The 20,102-nt window shown below is 40.1% G+C and overlaps 1 protein-coding gene across 1 annotated transcript; it reads right to left on the bottom strand.

Annotated features, from left to right (window-relative positions):
• Positions 1-1,288: 1,288 nt before the first annotated feature.
• LOC308122401 (choline transporter-like protein 4) lies at positions 1,289-19,114 on the bottom strand. Its single transcript, XM_080484185.1, has 22 exons — positions 18,896-19,114; positions 13,846-13,894; positions 13,673-13,746; positions 12,262-12,340; positions 12,061-12,160; positions 11,842-11,964; positions 11,701-11,761; positions 11,473-11,593; positions 10,803-10,886; positions 8,905-9,017; positions 6,640-6,762; positions 6,294-6,393; positions 5,986-6,078; positions 5,784-5,886; positions 4,746-5,005; positions 4,177-4,271; positions 3,868-3,971; positions 3,385-3,458; positions 3,235-3,305; positions 2,369-2,463; positions 2,212-2,296; positions 1,289-1,993 (listed from the first exon to the last, which is right to left on the bottom strand). The coding sequence occupies exons 1-22, from the start codon at positions 18,942-18,944 to the stop codon at positions 1,875-1,877; spliced, it is 2,175 nt and encodes a 724-aa protein (XP_080340311.1). The 5' UTR covers positions 18,945-19,114; the 3' UTR covers positions 1,289-1,874.
• Between the last annotated feature and the right edge of the window lie 988 nt (positions 19,115-20,102).

The following is a 20,102-nucleotide window of genomic DNA, read 5'->3' as shown; positions in this document are numbered from 1 at the left end:
AGACTCACCGCCGAGCCGCGTTCTGTGCTCCTCTGCCGGTGTCGCTGCTGCTGCTGCTGCTGCTCGATGTTTTCCTCCTCCTCCTCCTCCTCCCTCCCTTTTTCACTAAAACAAACAAGATGGCGTCCCCTGTCTCCCTCCTCCAAAGATGCTCCACTGTCACCACATCCTAAACTCTACCTCCACATCCTCATCCTCAGCCCATCACACTCTGCCTCAAACGATTTAAAGTGCCCAAAACAACTTGGGAAAAAAAGAGAAAACTGTTCAAATGGCTAAGACAACTAGTAAAGATATAAAGCAAATATATACACAAAATAGTTAGAAAAGGCTTAAAGAAACAGCAGCTGGAATGTCAAAAACAACCAAGGTCAAAGCCCCAAAAAATGTCAAAATCAGGAACACCAGTAGAAAAGTTAAAAAGAGACTTAAACGTGTCAACACAATTTAAAAACATATTAAAATAGCTATTTAAAACCGTAAGCGCCATTTCTAATAATGACTTCATCCCCTGGCCAGACAGTTCCAGTTCCTGGCATCTGGACGGAGATTTAAAGCCCCGAAACTTAAGACGAGCCGCTGCAGGAGCAGCTGCTGCCATTTCCCTTCTAAATCAGTACTGAAAGCACTTTACTCTTGGGTCTTATGTAATGAAGTTCAACCTGATTTTTTATCTATGTATTGTACCTTCTTTATCATATTTTCAACAAGTCTTCATAGTGGTATTGTAGCGGTTCCTTCCATTTATTTATTCACTCTTTAACCTGTCAGTGAGCCTGTGAGCACCCAGCTATGTTTGTATCACAACTGTTATTTTACTGTCCTGCCTTTTAAAATATCTGCATGTACTGTCAGACTCCCTCTCCTGCTGCACAAAAATCTACCTACGGGTATCAATAGTCACCTTTGAACTTCTAAATGCAATGTTATCAATGCATCGATCCAGTTTTATAAGTCAAAACTATAGTCTACTAACAACTTTAAGAGCTTCTCATTGTAAAGTTTAGACATTAAAATCTGTCTGCAGACCGATTTTAATGGATTGAAAGTGGCAAAGGTGGCTTTTACTGATCAAGTTTGCAGATCTCTGGTCTAGCTAATACCCAAAACCTAAAAGGAAATCTAAAAGCAGGTAAAAACTTTGGTTTAGAGCAGGCATGGGACTACATCAGATATTGAGACTGCAGTTAAGGGACGAGTTAAGTTCAATACTTCACCTCAAACATGAGATCTTACAGGAGGTCCACAGACGGGATTCAGACACAGACACCGTTTCAAGAAGGTTTTTGAAAATACAGTTCAGTCAGAAAACATGAATTTATTTTGCCTCTGCTGTCCAGTAACACCAGTAGAAAATTCAGCAGGAGTAAACAATTAACCAAGAACCACTGTCCTTTACAATTTATCAGTATAATCAACAACATTGAGGTTATAGGAGCCAAATGAGGGGTTGTGTTCCCTCAGAAGCCGGTACAGGACCGGCTCCTACAATAAAGGTCATAAAAATATTTACAAACAACCTTTTTTACAAACAATATCTAAAAATAGCTGTAAGAACGTCTTTGTTCCAGTTAAATAAATCAGTTGCTACAGGGCATCTAAAAACAAACAACATAAATCTTGTGGCGTGTGAAGCTCGCGTCCACTTCTGAACATTTAACAGTCATAAGAACAACTTTCCAAAACAAAAACTGAACTTCATAAAAGTTCCCAATAGCTGGAAGGAGTCCTGTGATGTGAACAGGAAGTAATACGACTTTATATACAAACACGTTCGAACAATTCCAAACTGCAACATCACAAAATGAGTTTGGTGAACGTCGAAGAAGGAGTGTCTAATAAAAACAATGGGAGGTGTGTGTGGGAGACGCTGCTCAGTCCTTCCTTTTCCGTTGTTTTGGAGACTCGTTGGATTGGTTGAGGATTTGTCGGAGGTTTTTTGACATTAAGTAGGGTTTCTGAAGAGATCCATCGTTTCGCTCCAGGTCCTCCACTGTGAGAGGAACAGTGACACCAGTGATCAAACATTGTCGTTTCAAGACATATAATTTAGAATACAGACAATAATGTTTTGATGAACAACCTGAAATTAATTCTGAGTCTCATGGTATCAAAATTCTGTCCATGTTTTTTTCACAACAACTCTCACAGTATGGAATCTCGGCCAATAGAGCCCCCGGGGCTCGATATAAATGATAAACGTTTACTCACAGAAGCAGAGGAAGAGTGTGTCCACGCACATGTTGTACACACTGAAGAATCCATTAGCGATGAAGTAGCTTCCAAACACCACCGTCTGCAACACAATGGAGTAAAGAGTCAACCTGAAGTCTGCTCTCAGAAAGACGGCGGTTTGTCAGTAACTTACGATGATTGGCATCCAGTAGTAGTTGAGGGATTCAGAGCGAAAGTCACTGCCCGGTAAAGGAATACGGCCCGAAAAGAAAAAGAAGGACAAAGTACCTGGAAAAAAGACGTAGAGTTCAAGGTCTCCTCCTCCTTCCATCTCAACTGCTGTGTGAATGCTATCAAGTAGAGATTGTGAACAGAAATGGTAACGCTTGGAGACACATTACATATGATAGAACCTGGAGTGGCGTGTGCTGGAGCCGATCTCTCTCACACACACAGGAAGGAACTTTGCACAGAAAGGCTGAAGTCACAGAAAACTTGGACTCCAATCAGGAATGATCTGACTGTGAGGCGGACTAACACACCCCCATGTAGCCTTCAAGGTCTCTCCTGATTTAAATGAACTGTATGAAGAACACAGCTTTAGCTCATTATTCTTTTTGTGGTTTTCACTGTTGCAGGAGGAAAGAAACACAACATCAAAAAACTGCTTTTAAGCAGTCAAAATGAAGCGTTCGCAGCTTATCAAGCCCACCGTGGTGTATCGGTTAGACTCTCCACTCAGTGGGGAGATTCTCACTTTGGTCTTCATGTTCTCCGTGTTTCTCCAGCTTCCTCTAATATCTACAAACACACATGTGAAGGTAACTGATGTCTCTAAATTGACTTCAGGTGTGATTGTGAGTGTCTTTTGTCTGGGATGGACTGATGCCCTGTCCAGGTTGAACCCTGCTTTCACTGGTAAGCTGAACGAAGTGGAATAGATGGATGGATGGATGGATGGATGGATGGATGGATGGATGGATGGATGGATGGATGGATGGATGGATGGATGGATGGATGGAAGCTGCACTGACAGATCTGCAGCAGTGTTGTACGCACCAACTCCTCCGACCACCAGGAGCTTCCCAAAGAACAGCAGCAGGTCCGTCACTTTGTCCAGCACCACGACCCTGCGACCACACAGCATTCACACATTCTAACAAACACACTTGTACCAGCGAGCGTCAGAAGAGAAACGTCACAACAAACCTGATGACATTCCTCATCAGCAGCTGGAATGCATTTTTTGCAGAGACACAGAAGTTTTTCCCATAAATGGCAATCTGTCAACAAAAAAAAATAAACTTTTGTGATATATCTCATGAGAAATTGTTATTTAGGTTCTCCCTTTACTGTTGTGGCCACAGAAAGTCATTGCAATGTAGATTGACCAGTTTTTACACAACATGTCCTTCCTGAATGCAAACCAGCGTTCAACACACACAAAGTCAAGACTTAACCTCACAGTTTCAATAATTTTATATATACATATAAAAAAATATGTCCATAAATTTTGTAGTTTAATTTTCTTTCAAAGATGATTAGTAACCATCGCTACGACAGGGCTGGTGGCACATCGTGTTTAGTAAAAGCCAGCCAAGACAATGAGTTGCTGTGGTGACCCCTGTAGGAAAGAGAGCAGCTGAATAGACACTAACTCCACTAAAGATGATTTATCTGATGATGTCTCACCATGATGTAGGCGTTACTGTTGAGATATTTAATAAACGTCTCCAGACACCAGAAGCAGCACTTCAGGCAGCACATGATGAAACGTGCCACTGGATTCTGGGACGCTGAGGATGAGGAAAAAAAGCACCCAGCTTGAGTTTCTTGTTATTAATTTCTTTCCATCACATTTTTTTTTAGCAATTCTGAGATTTTAGACTTTACGGAGATAAAATGCAGCTTCATTGCACTGTGAAATCACTAATTTTCAATATTCGGAAAGAAAAAGCTTTGACGCTGTATTTCAGTCTGTGTCATAATCCTCGGCCTTACATCTCAGTTTGTCGTCAATGTACTCCAGAAGAATTCTCACAATCTCCACCAGCGTCAGGATCAACGCACCGAAGGCCAAAGAACCCACGTGGTACCTAATATGGAAAATAAACACAAGGCCTCACAAGTTAAAGTTGAATGTAATGGTAGGAGTAAAAAAACAAAACAAATGGCAAAGCTAAATAATGGAGAATATATTGGGATATATTACACCAGTTGATCTGGCTCATAAACTGCTACCTCGCACAGATCTAATACGCCCTCTGGAGGGCTGAATGGGAACTGCAGTCAAACGCAACGTCCTGGAACCTTCTTCTTTAGGAGGATCCAAGTATTTAAAAGGTCATTATGTCTACAACGTGTCAAACATAAATGTTGTCTTCACTGTGACAGTCAGCTTGATGGCAAATCATGCAAGTAGTGAATAAGACTTCATTCGCCATGTTTAAATGATCAGAGCACTTTTGATTTCCCTTGTTAAACCTCTGTGGTACAGACTGTGTTTTTGTCACTCAATAAAAAGTACAGTGGAGGTCTGACACTGAAGTGACAGCTGCTTTGAAACCAACCTCAGAGTGCGCATGAAAGCAGCACCCACGGGGAACATGGGGATGTCCTCGGGTTTGTTGAAGGCCCAGTAGTACGAGGCGAAGGCCCTTGCCAGCGTGCACTGACCCAGTGCAATGACAAAGTTGGCACACCAGAGGAAGGCTATAGCGTTGTAGATCTGCAGGTTGAAGAGGTTCCTCTGAAAGAGACCCTCTTCGTTGTATTTGATGAAGATGCAGCTGGCTGAAGGGCAGCTGGGATAATCGGATGCGTTGAAGTTCTGAGAGGATGAATGTGAGGAGCGGAGAAGTGAGGTGACGGGTGGAGACATCTGCAGCTTGTTATTCCATCCCTTCATTAATGAGCTTGGGTGGATTAGCTTTGTTCTATAGGTGATGGGGTTGTTAATTAAATTTTGAATATGCAAGAATTACAACAAAAAAAAAGATAATATGAATTCTTTGTTTGAAAACTCAATTTCCACTTTAAATTGTAACCCCTCTTTATAAATGAGTAATTTATGTATAGATAATCTTTTTTATTTGTGCCTTATGTTACTTGTACATTTTCTCTATATGCCCTTAAATTTTAGAGGAGAAACTTTCAAAGAGAAATTTTCAAGTGTCATGAAGGGCATTCAGTGTAAAATCTTTAGCGATTGGAATACTGAACAGAATATGATAATCACACCTGATTGACCCGGGACAACAACCGCCACAGCCGTTGTTAAATAACGGTGTGACTGGAAACTGTGCTACTATAGACTGAAGCAGAAGAGGAAGACAAATGAGGAGGTTCCAGGAGAAGAGGAAGATTGGGAAAGTTAAGGTGAGTGTAGGGACTCTTACAATATGGTGGAAAAGTGAGAGAGATGGCTTGGTCATGTATGTAAGGAGAGAAAACTGTGTAGGAAAAATGATGCTGAGGATGGAGCTGCCAGGCAAGACGAGAGGAGGAAGGCCAGTAAAGAAGTTCATGGATACAATGAGGGAAGACAGACGTCATAGGGACAGAGGAGAAGATTATACTGCAGATTACAGAATTTAACAACAACTAACCTGGGGGTCACAGGTCACGTTGCCATTGAGACTCTGACAGCTGCTCATAGTGGAGTTTAAACCCACCACTTTGTAGACTGGATTCCCTGAAGTGGCCAAATATCTGTACACACCAGTTTAAAGAAAAGAGTCCACGCTCTGGAGGTTTTGAATAGTACAATATCCGTTCTTGTGAATAAACAACCACAAAAGTAAAGGATACAAAGCGGTGATGCCCCAGTAAGCAACACACACCAACAGGAGAACAAATGTGACCAGAGGGAACGCCAGAGCAGACATCATGTGGCTGATAGTTCTGCAGAAGATCAACACAGAGCAGGAGGTTATACCGAGGCGAAAATGCTTCTTTTCATCCTTTTACAAAGCAACATGAAAACATTTCCACGTTACCATGACATTACAGTGTCCTCAAATGAAAACAGAATAATCAAGCGAATCAGTTTAAATGCTCAATCTGCCATGTGAAAACTCAAAAGGTGTCCAGTACTTTGGTGGTATGACATGACTCACTTGCTGGCCTCCTGGATGAGGGCGATAGCGATGAGGATTCTGGTTCGCAGAAATATGAGAGTCAAAAGAAGAATCCCCTCCACCACAGATATGATGATCACTGGTGGGTAGAGTGAGGGAGACAAGCTTTTAATTTGATATTACTGCTGGTAATTGTTGCCAGAATGTTTTTTTAACGACTGCATTTTAACATTAAGTCACGGAGTCCTTCTTTTCTTAATATATTCTTGAACCACCTCTCGACCTCATCATTCCTCATTCAACAATGACAGTGTGACAGATGATTGCTTCAGTTCAAAAAAGCACTTGGAAGAGTCAAAAGTCAAAAGTGACCAATCAGACTCACGGAAGGCCAGCCAGGTCTCCTGGACTTGGAGATAAATGTTAAAGTTGGTGGTGAAACCAACATCAGTGATGGTGGCAGAGATTTGCTTGTAGTTATCGTACTCCCAGTAGCAGTGCCATATCCCTGCGGAAGAAATAAAGAGTGACATAAGGACACTCAAACAACTCAGAGCAGAACGGTGCAGTTTACAGCTTGTAGACACATAACCTCCGGCCGTCCTTGAACTGAAATTATGACTGCTGGGATTCTGAAGTTTGAACCTGAACTTTATAGTGAACATAATTCCTGCTTGCAGACAGACCGTGAACTATTTTGTTGGGTTGAAGGAAGAAATTCAAACACTGTTATCCTATAAAACAATGAAAGAACCGATGTGGAGTGAGAAAAGCCGCTCAATACAATAAAACTTACTGCTTTTTATACAGATGGTTAAGTAGATCTGAGCAGAGCACATGTAGTTTTTCCACATAGGACCCGCTGGAGGCTACAAGAGGACTACATTCAAGTTAACTGTGCTTGACTCGAACGAGTCAAAGTATATTATATCGAAATGGGCTTTTTTATTTATTTATTTATTTATTCCTTTTTCTTTTTGTTTCATCTAATTTTAAATTGTTCATTCAGTCGAAATAAATCAATCAAACTGTGCTTGTGTTCTGAAAGTGCGACAGTAGTTCAACAAACAGCTCATAGCCTACAGAAATTGGGAGTTTGTGTTGGAGGTGGGTTGCAGCATCGGGTCACCCACACTGGCGTGGCCGGGGTTTTGTACAGAATTGCCCAAAACGAATCATCATAATGACTGCAATCATGTGACCTTGTCCTGTAATGACTGGCGTTCCACCAGGCTAAGCTAAGCTAAGCGAAGACAAGCCTCTCCTCTCTTTGTTCATGTTCACTCTCTGGTGAATCAAGTGGGCGAGGTACGACTCCACATAATTAACTAAAAGATTAAAAAATAAATTAGTGTGTACACAGTAGAACCTCTGGCAAGCGAACTCGGTAAGAGCAGACACCCTGTAATGAGACCTCTCACTGTGCATGGACAGGTTTTAACTGTTAACGCACCTTAATGAGCGGACAACCTGCTTGACGCGGATAACAGACAGGTCTTTCTGGCAAATTTCAAGCTGAGCGACACTAAAATAGCCAAAATCATTGGACTGGACCCGATAATCCAAATATTTGTTTGCTGTGATGTCCGGATATTAATTTTGAAATGTGATAAATCGCCTCCTCCTACGCAGCGCGGTGCTGTGCTGTGACGCTCCTCTCAGCTTGCACGAAGAGGTTTTAACTGTTACACACCTTAATGAGCGGACAACCTCCCCTCTCAAGCTTAAGTCTCACTTTATACCAGGGGAGTCAAACATTAGGCCCACGGGCCAAAACCAGGCCGCAAAAGGCTCCAATCTGGCCGACAAACCACCAAGTAAGGCGGCTATATAGGATTTATAGTTTCGTTTTTTGTTTTTACACTTCACTGTTTTTTGTGCCAGAATGCCTCATTAAAATTGACTCTTGTTAACGTTGTAATAATTTTCTGTACTAATTGTTTGATCTTGCCCACTCAAGACTGGACCGTATGGGGTGTTTCTTCCATGACATTATTTAGTGTTTGGTTTGTTCGATAACAACTGGCCCTACAATTTGTCCCCGTGACGTCTCCCTCTGAAGAGAGGATACCTGTTTTCAAGGGAAACTTGCTCCTGGATTTTAGGGCGTCCCTACATCAGGGGTTTTACTGTATATATAGTGGGGAATTGGTGAATGTTAAAATAATCGCTGTATATGTTTTGAGTTGTTGTGTTTGCGTTGTTGTAAATTGTGGCCATTTATAATTCCAATTTTTGATTGACGTTAAGGTAGGGTGGCTCAAACACCCCTTGCATTTTTGGTTCAGCCCAGTTTGTCCTGACTGGACCAATTTAGGGCTGGGCTTATTCAAAGGCTTCTGTCTGTGTCAGGGAACGGAGAGACGACTGAGAGACGGAGTCTGAGTGCGAGTCAGCCAACTTGCTGTGAGGTTGGAAATGACTGTTTTTTCAGATTTGTGAAAAGTGAGCATTCCAAATAACCTAATTTTATTTCTGAAACGCTGACTTGCAACCTCATCCTTTCTCATCCACCAAATCTCGTTCAGGCAAAACACATCCCGAGTCGGGGTGACCATGTGGTCCCTCACAGCGATGTAAAGAGTAAAATCCAGTGTAGACTGGCAGCTAAAACGCCACCGCACACAGAAACATATCTGTGAGTGTTTACCATAGGCCCCGGCAGCCAGGACTCCGAAGATGAGCACCCACACCATAACAGGAGCGAAGAACCTCAGCAGCAGCAGGAACAGCAGACTGACCACCATGGCGATCAGCAGGCAGCTGAGACAGAGAGAGACGGCTCAATGTGAGGTTATTGTCAGACATGCTCAATAAGGTTGTTTGTTTTGGACTCCATCATCATTTCCAATGGCTGTCTACACTTTGGTCCACCATCCAAGCACACCGACACAAAACATAATTCCACGAAAAAACAAACACAAAGCCAAACGTTCAATGTTTCCTATCCCAGGGCCTGAAAAACAGCTTAGATGATCCAACAGTGTCATTAGCAGGTTTATTTCATCAGGAGGCTCGATAATTATGCATCCATTTGATTGTTTTAATGCTCCCTGCTCCAGCATCCTTCATCCAACACAAAAGATAAGATTACAAACTGTGAAAAATGTATAAAAATGTTGGTCATTGGATAGTACTGAATAGCACAAGTATGTCTCATAAAGTACATGCTTAGTAGACCTTTGTGTTGAAGTCAAGTCAAACTTTATACGGGTAATAAAACTAGTAAAATTAAAAAAATATATTAATAAATGTGAAGTGGACCCCCGGCTAGCTCAGTTGGTAGAGCATGAGACTCACAATCTCAGGGTAGTGGGTTCGTGTCCCACGCCGGGTGCCACCTTCCTGTGGGCTCACCACCTGCAGGAAGGTTCTTAAATGGTGCATTGTGATCTGGGTGACAGTGCTCAGACTGTCACCCCCGCGACCCGGAAACGGATAAGCGGAAGAAAATGAATGAATGAATGAATGAATGTGAAGTGAGTATCGAATGTGAGAGAAACAAAGCTGGATTTGCAAAAACTAAGCACAACAAATTAAGACACACGTTTAAGGTTCAAGGTTCAGAGAGAATAAAGTACAATAAAATGGTCCAAAAAATAACACAGGAGCAATTTAATAGTTAAAAGGTTAAATAGAACTGAAATAAAGAATTATACCTTTTATTCATGAAAGGCCAAGACGGATGTATGCTTTAAGGTTTCCTTGAAATGTTTAAATCTTTATATTTCCCCACAGGCCCTCAATAGATGGTTTCAACATCTCGGACGCTTTACTGAAAGTCTTTATTCTACATTTTATGACTTTATGAATAAAACAGTTGTACCAGAGGACATGAGAAGGCACAGAGGCTCATACGACGTGAGCATATGAGACATATATTCAGGTACAAAAGCACAAAGTGCTTCAATATAACAATAAAATAACTTTAAACGGGATTGTGAAGCTCACTGTTAACTACTGCAGGGACTTTAAAACAAGTGTCATGCTCTCAGGTCTCCTGGTGCTGGTCAGTAGTCACAGTTGGGATTTTGGCACTAGCAGGAAACAAATGAATATTTGTTGTTGTATTTAAGACTGCTGCTGGTATGATGTTTAGATGTCAACTTCAATTTTTCCCCGTCCATTGTGGGATGTGGAAACCGTTAAATATGGCGTGAATCCCCTGCCCTCTGCATCTGCATCGTAATTCTTTTGCCCATGTTTGATGTCCGCTCTCTGTGTCGGCCACTATATTTGGCCAAAATGCAGGATCACAGATCGAAGTGTCTGATCAGTCTCTGATCCAGACCGCCACTCCTAAATGAATGCAGAGGAGACACTGAATTATGATAATATTTCTACTGCCGTTACACTGTCTACTTCACAAGTGACAGTGTAACGGCCCATTAGGCTGCAATTGGCTGGCGAGAACACTGGACTAAAAGAACCTTATTTGATATGACATTTAGTCTTTTATCAATCTATTTACAGCTACAAAGTGAAGAGCTGTATGATGTGTGTGTCAGCAGGTGGCAGTGTGCACTGTGGCACAGATCAGTAACTCACATGAGGATCCACGGCCATGACGACGCAAAATCCTCAAAGATTCGAACGCTGATCTCCTTGGCATTGAATCCATTCACAAGGTCCCTAATGAATACAGAAGCAAGGCCTGGTTGTATTAATGGCTGTTCTGCTTTTCAAAACTAAACCCGACAGAAAATAACAACTGACACTGAGACATAACAACTAGTTTGAAGCATCCTGAAAGCAAAGACAAGAATGGTAAATGGTTTTTACTGATATAGAGATTCTCTACTTATGTGACGGGAAGAAAAGATGAACCAAATGAATTCTACATGTTAGTGATAATTATTAAACAAGTACATTTTTAAACATTATCTGATGAATTCTCTTCTCCATTACATAAGTAGTAAGACACATACAAGGCAATACAGGCTATAAAAACAAACCCCAGGCAATCAGCTGTGAGCTCTGAGAACATGCCTCCTCAAAGGCTGCTGTGAATAACCAAGCGAAACACTACAGCTATCACCAGCTGCCACACTACTGCCCAATACAAAAACTCACACATTCACCGACCTTGCGCTGATGATGAGGAGAAAGAACAAACGTGTGTTATTTCAGAAGTTATAGAAGACGTATGAACTTAAAGCTTTGGCTTTGTGTTTCAGTCATGATGAGGATGAGACAGTATGAGGAATCTGCTTCTTACACAGTGCCATTCTTGATGATGCTGATTGTGTCATTGACTGAAGCAGGGAGGCCCGGGACATTAGAAAAGGATGGAGGGATGTCCTCCAGTTTTGAGAAATCAGGCAAACATCTCCCCAGCACTATCAGGATAGAACAAAGTCAAAATTGATGAGAAATCACTTCATACATTCTCAATAACTTTCAGTCGCAATCTCAGTTACTGCAGGTAAAATGTGTCTTTTCTCACCAGGAGAACTGGGGACGTAGAAATAAGGGCAGAGCTCCTTTTCCAAAATCTCTGACACGGTCTGAAAACATTGTTATATCATGAAGTTGTAAGAATATGAAAAGCCCGTAAAAATGTAGACGATCTTCTGCTAGAGCTTACCAGCGTAGTAGTTTTCAGATCTAAAGCTGGCACACACAGATCTTGATTGAAAACATCTTCTAGTTTCTGACCAGGTAAATACAGCGCTGCCCCAAACTCAGAAGGACATTTTTCCACACACACCTGTTGGAAACACAAAGTTAGATGTTTCTGGGAAGACATGAGAGGACAGTCATTCACACATTATATTACACACTATGAAATCCAGCAGCTCTTTACCTGCGTGGTTGGACACTGAAGACCATTCAAAGCGCTCGCAATGATGTTAACGGACATGGCACATTTGAGCATATCAAAGTAGAACAGGTTTGGCCGATTTCTGCAAAATAAAGAGAACAACACTTACTTTGCTCTTATATTTCATTTGTACAGTTTCCCATTTTAAAATGATATGAAATGAAGACAAAGAGTTGTGATTACTTGTGCTCTCCGATGCCACAGAACCACCCAGTTGAGTTTTTGGGATAAAGAACATGCCTGGGATCTCCGTAAAGCCAAGCTGATAGAGCCAAAGTAAACACACATTGAAAACTAATGAAAATATAAAAACACTGATGTCACATATTTTATCTATGTAGCTTTGTCAGCAACAGAAAGAACTTCTACATCAAGTTATGCTTTCAGTAAACACAAAAACTACATTTACTGTGTTGAGTTTGAAGAGCTATCAAGGGAACGTTACTGTATGACCCCGATTCAACACAGCTGATTCTCATCAACGAGACGTTATCAACACCACTATTTGGAGCAGTGAGTAATTTCCGATACATAGAGCAGGTTAACTCCAGGACACGTAGACAGAAACAGTAAAGCAATAACAACAGTAGTTTCATTCTCTCAGAAACACCACAAGAGGTCAGAACAATATAGTCATTTTCTTCATGAACCTTTCTTTTTGTAATAGCTTCACACACAACCAAGAGCCAGTGAATTCATCAACTAACATCACTGCTTTTCAAGTACTTGGTCGAGACGGCCCAGCGTCGTGCGCCTCTGAGTGAGAATAAGTGCTGGAGAGAATGAACGGGCGGATGGACAAATAAATAATTTTGCTTGTAATAGCGGTGGAACACATTTCTAAATCTAACATCCATGATTCCACCGAGGCCCAGGCCTGTCCTTGAACTACTTGCAGAGCAGGAAATGGAGGATTATTCAGGACACAGGAAAGTGTTTTGAGTTTAACGGGGCAATGAAAGGCTGCTGGCAGGATGTTCACTGTGAAATCAGCTGTTCATAGTTTAACACAATTGAAAAAAAATAAATGTTTTAAGATGGAATCTAATTTTAATTTGGCGCAAAGAAACAATAAGATTGCCAGTTTTGGTTTATGAAATAACTGATGAACTGTAAATTGGTATTATATTAACCTTAAGGCAAATCTGCACTGTTAAGGTGAAAATCAGGGGAAAACGGTGTGACTCTGTCCAGAGGTGGACACAAGGTGATTAGTAGACTGGTATTGCAGTATTTACATAGAGATCATTCATCAAACTGCAGCTGATGGTTCAGCTGTTTGATTTATGGTGACTATTGTAATCATTAGTACTAAAGACCATGTGACATTTATTAGCACAAATATAAATCAGTTTTATTCTGACTCCTGTATTTATATCAGCGTTATGGTGGGAGACACAACAATGTCTCTCTCTCTCTACCAGAGGAATTAACTGAAACAAATTGTTCAATGATGTATGAGAATCAGACCTAATTAATGTAAAGATCCAACTGAATGGCTGTAAAGTAGGTTTATTTAATGACAAGACATACATTTGATACCTTAAAAATGCATTTAGCTTTACATTATTTGCGTGTATTTGGTGTCTCTTACCTAATACTCCAACTGCTATGTAGCCGAGGATGATGGCCAGGAAGAGAATACAGCAGATTATATCAGTGCATCCTCTGTGGAAAACAAGACACAGCAACAAGTTTGCTAGGATGATGACGAATGTGAAATCGACATAGAGCATCAGAAAGCTGACAGCTGGACAGAAGATTCACCTTTTGTGTATTGGCCCGTTGAAGCTCGGGTCAAACTCAGCTGGTTCTCCTGGGAAAAGAAAACAGCCAAGTCATGTTTCCTTTCTATGAGCACTCGACTGTTTCATCCGCCATATTTCTTTTTGGAAAGAGGACAGACGACAAGACGAAACTGAATCTAGGTTCACTTGCTAACGTCGGCGTTCACATCTTTGCGTCACAGTTTGAAATAACATTCAAATGTAGGCCGTTTGGGAGTGCATGCTGGGTTTAATTACACATTCCCTGCATTGGGTTATATATGAAGGTGCATGTCCCCAAAAAAACATGGTGGTGATGTTTACCAGCAAGCACATAGTCGTCTTGTCCTCTCTTCTGGGAGTTAATGAATTACTAGATGAGGAAGACCTTTCAAGTGAGTGAGGTTAAAAGTGTTTATAATTCACTTTACAGTAGAATCAGTATAAGAGAGGGCGTTTCCTACAAGGAAGAAGAGATTTATTTTTGTTTCCTGGAACAAAGGAGAAACTTGCCTTAATAACAAACAATGAGTCAAGGTCTTCAATTTACTGTTCACAAGAAGCAGTTTTCTGAACTGAATCGTCGTTAAGCTGATCTCATTTATTTAATCTACAATACACGACATAGAGCAAAAACTAAAGGAGCCAAATTGAGGCACAGCACTCGGGTGAGCAGTTCAGGTATATTTGGATAGAATTTGAATGCAGAGCGAGGTTGTCCGATGCTGGGAAGTCAAGACATTTGCATTATTTCATCAAGAAGAATATCAATCTGAGAACCTTTTGGATAAGATCTAAATATTTCTGGAGTTTTGAAGTTTGAAGTGTGTTTTCTGCAGTTAATTCCTTCTCAACAGCACAAAGCATCCCTCTAATGTCTTTACTTTCTGCGCTTCATGTACTAACATGGTGTCAGGCAGCTCAACCTTGACAAAGACTATATCTACTCTGGCATGTGTCGTCTTAGTAGGATACAAATGTTAAAACAGGATACATGACTTAACAGCGACTATTTACTCTGTTCAAACTCCAGCCAAGTCTAAGATGCAATGTGGCAAAGAAATGTATACGGAAATAATAATAATAATAAAAACCAGCCTGAAGCACACATTCAGAGCAGTGAGAGAACAAGCTGCTGGGTCACACGACACACAATGCATCAGCATTCAGTTTCCAATCTCTTTATTCAAATATAGGTTGTTACAGACTGAGCAGATTTTGAGAGGAGAACTTTTACTTGAGTGTATTATTAATAACAGTTCATTCACTTGTAATTGAGAACAATTCAAGCACCATCGACCATGGAATACACCTTGTTCACCACAGTGTGTGCGTATCTGTCATACACTTTAATAATTGTCTGAGAAATGTACTTTGACCTTCGATACAGGGGATATGAATCAAATACCTGCTGTTGCCAATGCAGTTAAAGTGGTGGATACTTAAACTACTTTTTGAAGAGACCTTTGTACTTTCATTTCAGTATTCTTCAACAATAGCACCTTTATTTGTATTTTACTTTAGTACTTTCCAAAAGAGCACTGTGTACTTTTACTTGGATATTCAAACAACAGTCACACAATAATAAAGTGTGTTATTAAGAACAATTCAGGCACAGAAACAGTAGTTGTACTTATGGAAAAAACTTTTACTACACTTCTCACCTCTGCTTCATATTGAAAGGTTTTCAGTCATAATGATCAAATCATTAAAGAAAGATACTAATTGTGAATGTTGTGAGACAAACATGAATGGAGTTTGAAGCTTCTCTATTTAAACGCCTTCACGGGGCCTCGTAATGCTTCGTAATGTCCAAAGTGTCAGGTTTCCTCTGTGCTAGGACACCGTTGTGTTTCTAGAGCGAAGGATTCATTGTGGAACCTCTGTGACGTGTTTTATGACCTGTAAAAACTGCTGGGAAACATGAAGTCATTTTTCATTTCTCCGATCAGCGGAGTAACCCACACATACAAAAGAAGGATTAGACATTTACACAGCAGATGAGGTCAACTTTTAAACAGATTGTATGGTTTGTGCACAAATCTCACTTTTCTCTTCAAGTATGTAAAATAAATGATTACCCAGTTAATTGGTAACCTCTTGATTACACAACACTAACTAATGAAAAAGTAGAGGTTAGATGGATACGATAAGAGGGGAAGGGGCAGACTCATTCAAACATGTAATAATGTGTTGAAATGACTTTTACAGTTCAACATTTCAACTGTTCTGTTCTGTATGATATCTCTCACATTAACCAGGTAGTCTCATCAACACTGAAAACATTTCTACTTCCTCATGAACAATGGAGAGCTGATCCCCCATCAGATGAATGAAAGTGCCTTCAGAGGAGAACATAACTTTACCTACTGATCTAAGGTTATCTCATCAGTTTCTGGTTTATCAGACATCTTCATTCGGGGTCACTTTGGCTTTCTTAAGTGACATTAACAGTCCCACCATGTGGTGTTTACCTGCAGGGAGGGTTTGTTAAACCTCCCATACTGTCAACAGACGTGTGACGACATCTCTGTGGGATAAGGACGATGCAGGGGACCAACACACACAGTTCCAACTACACTCCCTTTTACTGCTGCTCACCAGTGAAGTAGTTATGTCATTTATTGTTAAGACGCTCAGAAGCTATTGTTTTATATTTGTCTAATGTCGTATTTGATTTTCAAAGCTCTGAAACAGAACTTTTATGTTCCTTCAATCTTTCATTTAATTGTATTTCTTGTATCTGAATGGTGCTTTATGAATAAACTTGCCTTCCCTGTATCATGTTCAGTCAATGTAATGACAAATACATTTAGATCAGAAACATCTCTGATTCACTAAAGACAGTATGATTAAAAATAAAAGGTGACGAGATCATTTGTGTCTCACTGCTGAAAGATTTCTTAGTGTTGTCATGTATACCTGGAAGACACTTAAGTGTTCAACTGAGTGTATGTTTCATTTGTCCCTCCTGGTACGTTACAGGTTAACTAACCACTTTCAAAGTGTAATAATTCCAAGAGGTTTTTTTTAATTACCTATTGGACTTTAGAACTAGCTTTTACTAGTGTTTATATATGCAGATATGGGTGTAATATGCAGTTTTATTTCTTTTCCATGTCATAAAAGAGTACAATATAGTGTACAGGCTTATAGTACTTTACGGTGAGAAACCTGATGATTTCACTTGTAATATTTACCTGTTTTTGAATCTGAAGTCAGTAGGAAGGGAAATAAACACCATTGCACTAAATTTATTTAAAATGAATATTATTTCGGATAAACATTAAACAAGCCGAGTTTGTAGGTTTACGTCGAGAATTTAAAGCACAGTGTAGTTTGGTATCTAAATGGGTGAAACAAATCACTAAAATCATGAGCTCAGCTGGTTTGAATATACAAGTTCTGCTTTCCTGCAAAATTTGCAAACAGGTTTAAGTTTTTATTTAAGCAGGTAAGTAAAATTACCTTCAACATTGTGCTATTTTTAATGATGCCCCTGAGTGAAAAGTCAAGTTAAATTCATCTATTTGCAGTGGACAGTCGCTAATTTGTCTTTTTTGAACTCTTCTCTGCAGTCGTGTTTGTTTCTTCAGGCTCATAGTGCCAATAGTCTGCTGTGTCCAAAAATGTCGGATTTCTGTGTTTTTACAACTTCACCTTGAAATTAAGCAACAAGTGAGCTCGCTTGTATGCCTGCTGCTCTTACTAAAACAATGCGGCCCACAGTAAACAAACTGAAAAAGCAAATCCTTACACAGTAATATGTTTTCATTGTCATTTTTACAGATTAAAAACTTCTTCATGGAAAAGTCTGACACCTCAGATTAAAGTTGTGGTGTCAAACTTGTTGGCCAAACCCTGCCTGTGTTGAGTTTTTGGGGTTTGTTGACACGACAACGCCAATGAAAATTTTGAAAACGGCTCCCAAGGAGGAACGTTTTGAAAACGCTCGGACTCTATCCCTGCATAGATGGCATAAATGCTGCTAGATCGCACCACAGCCACGGTAAATAGTTATTCTGCACAAGAGATGGGCAATATCGACAATGGTGTGATGACTCCCAGTCCATATTCTCCTGAGACTTGTTAGTTTTATACTGTAATAACATCACACTTGGCTGTCTGTCCATATGTCCGTGAACTCACCATCGTTAATGTTTATAACGTATTGTTCTCTGTGCAATTATGTGTGTTTTCATTACAAAAACAGACAACGGCACTCACTGAGTGGCCCAACAGGGAAAACTGCGTCGTTTTCTGCTTTTCTGTCTTTTAAAATGTTGTCATGTGAACATGAAACTTTTCCGAAACGAAAATGCAAAAACGATGCGTTTTCACATTTAGCAGTATTTCCATAGAGTCTACACCGAGACTGATCCTGAGGGAAAGGTCATTTTTTGCCCGTTTTCATTTCCTAAAATGCTCGGGGGGCTGTTTTCAAAAAGTTCTGTTTTCGGTGTGGCGGAAACATATGGTACCCAAAACTCAAATAAAGTTTTCAATTTTCACTTGAAAACGGGATCTTAAATGTGACAGCATGTATTTGGGCGATATTCCTTTAGATGCGTTGATAAAAAGGTCACAAAGAAATGGCCTAAACCTTCTTTACATACTAGTGCTGACTGGATAGACCTATATGAAATTATATTAAAGGCTAAATATAAACGATTATCTACAAAATCTGGACAATATGGTGGAGTATGCCAAACCTATAAAGCCCAATTATTTTTCATTTAAATATCGATTCCCTGCTAAATTAATCTTGTATACATATATAGTCTTAATTTTTCCAGCGAGCTTCCCGCGTTTTTTTTTTTTTTTTTTTTTTATACAAATCAGTGTTTAGCGTGAACCAAAAAACAGATTTAAACCTTAATTCCAAACTTCAAAAATAATAAAAATTTACCAAATTTCGAGCAATTCTCACGATTTGTTAAAAACACCGTGTAATTTTAAGTGTTTTCAGATCATTTCAAGTCTTTTACTCGACGTCTTTTCTTTATTTTTTTGCGGCTCTTTGAGGGAACTAACGGTCGATGTCCGCTCACCGTACTTGGAGTCCGGATTTTCTTCCTCTGATTCTTTCTTTCTTCCCATTTTTTCCCACTTCAAACTCCGCAGGTGAGCTTCCCGTGGCCTGGAGGGTTTCACCGGCTCACGGAGCGGTCGGGGGGGGGGGGTCACTGACAGCGGCTTGAAGAGCTCTCCGGTGGCGCCTTAACGTCCTCCGTCCCTCCTGGAGCGACAGTTACCGAGTCGAGGAAATCTTTTTTTTTTTTCTCTGCCAGGCACTTGTTACTAGGCAGTGACGTCACGGGCATACGCGGATGCACACCTGCGCGTGTCATCATTCGAGGAAGAGATGTACGGAAGAGGATTATGGCCACCTAGAAGTTACTTTATAGTCAGATTTATGAATTTATTCTCATAATTCAAATCTCAGAGTGGAGAGGTCACCGTTGCGGGTCCCCGGCTATGACCCTTGACCCCAATCAGCTCCCCAGAGACCCATAATAATTTTATCCCAGAATAGGATGAGTCAAACGGGGATTAATAAAGTATGATTAGTTAGTGTTTGTTTTTTAGTTTTGAGGTCTATTTATGTGGAACAACTCATTGTGAGCAATAACTAATTCCACAATCAGTTATCCTCACCAATTTGTTTGTTTCCGAAAGGTAAAGTTTTCATCTTTACTTTAACGTTTTATGGAAAACACGGTCCAATACTCATAAATACACACTGTGTGGGGGATGAATTCATCTTGAATTTCTAATTGTACCAGACTATCATTCCAGCTTTAAAGTCAGACGAAATGTTTTTTTTAAATACTCCTCTTCAATACTTCTCTTATCGTGTAAACCACAAAACTCATGGATATTTCCTCTGCAAAACACTAAAAAACATGCTTTATTCATTCATGACAATTTTATTAATCCCCTTTTAGAGAATTTCTTCCATCCTTCAGGTTACACACAGCATCCTCGCAAACTATCCCATTCAATGTAGTTCTCAAACTTAAGATATTTCATTAAGTTGAAACTATTCTAAATGCTGCAAATTGATTTGTCTATTACAATATCAGGGAACATATAGCCCAAACTTTTACAACTCTCCTATCCATGATAGAAAATAGACTTTTCTGCTCAAATATTATCATTTGAGGAAAGACTTAAACGTCCTCACATCAAAAACAAAAGGACGTTTTTCCAATTATGCTGCAAAATAGTAAATTTATAGCTCTGAAAAAGCAGCGA

The sequence above is a fragment of the Lipophrys pholis genome, assembly GCF_963383615.2.
Source record: "Lipophrys pholis genome assembly, chromosome: 17".
Classification (NCBI taxonomy): Eukaryota; Metazoa; Chordata; class Actinopteri; order Blenniiformes; family Blenniidae; genus Lipophrys; species Lipophrys pholis.
The sequence above is the reverse complement of the archived record's forward strand: the minus strand, read 5'-3'. Positions and strand labels throughout refer to the sequence as shown.

What these genes read in the sequence shown, in the direction of transcription:
- LOC308122401 (XM_080484185.1), bottom strand. Translation starts at nt 18,944, where the DNA reads ATGGGAAGAAAGAAAGAATCAGAGGAAGAAAATCCGGACTCCAAGTAC. An exon ending in AACGGGCCAATACACAAAAG is followed by an intron (nt 13,747 to 13,845) that starts GTGAATCTTCTG and finishes TGTTTTCCACAG; the next exon opens with AGGATGCACTGATATAATCT. An exon ending in TCATGGCCGTGGATCCTCAT is followed by an intron (nt 9,018 to 10,802) that starts GTGAGTTACTGA and finishes TCTCTGTCTCAG; the next exon opens with CTGCCTGCTGATCGCCATGG.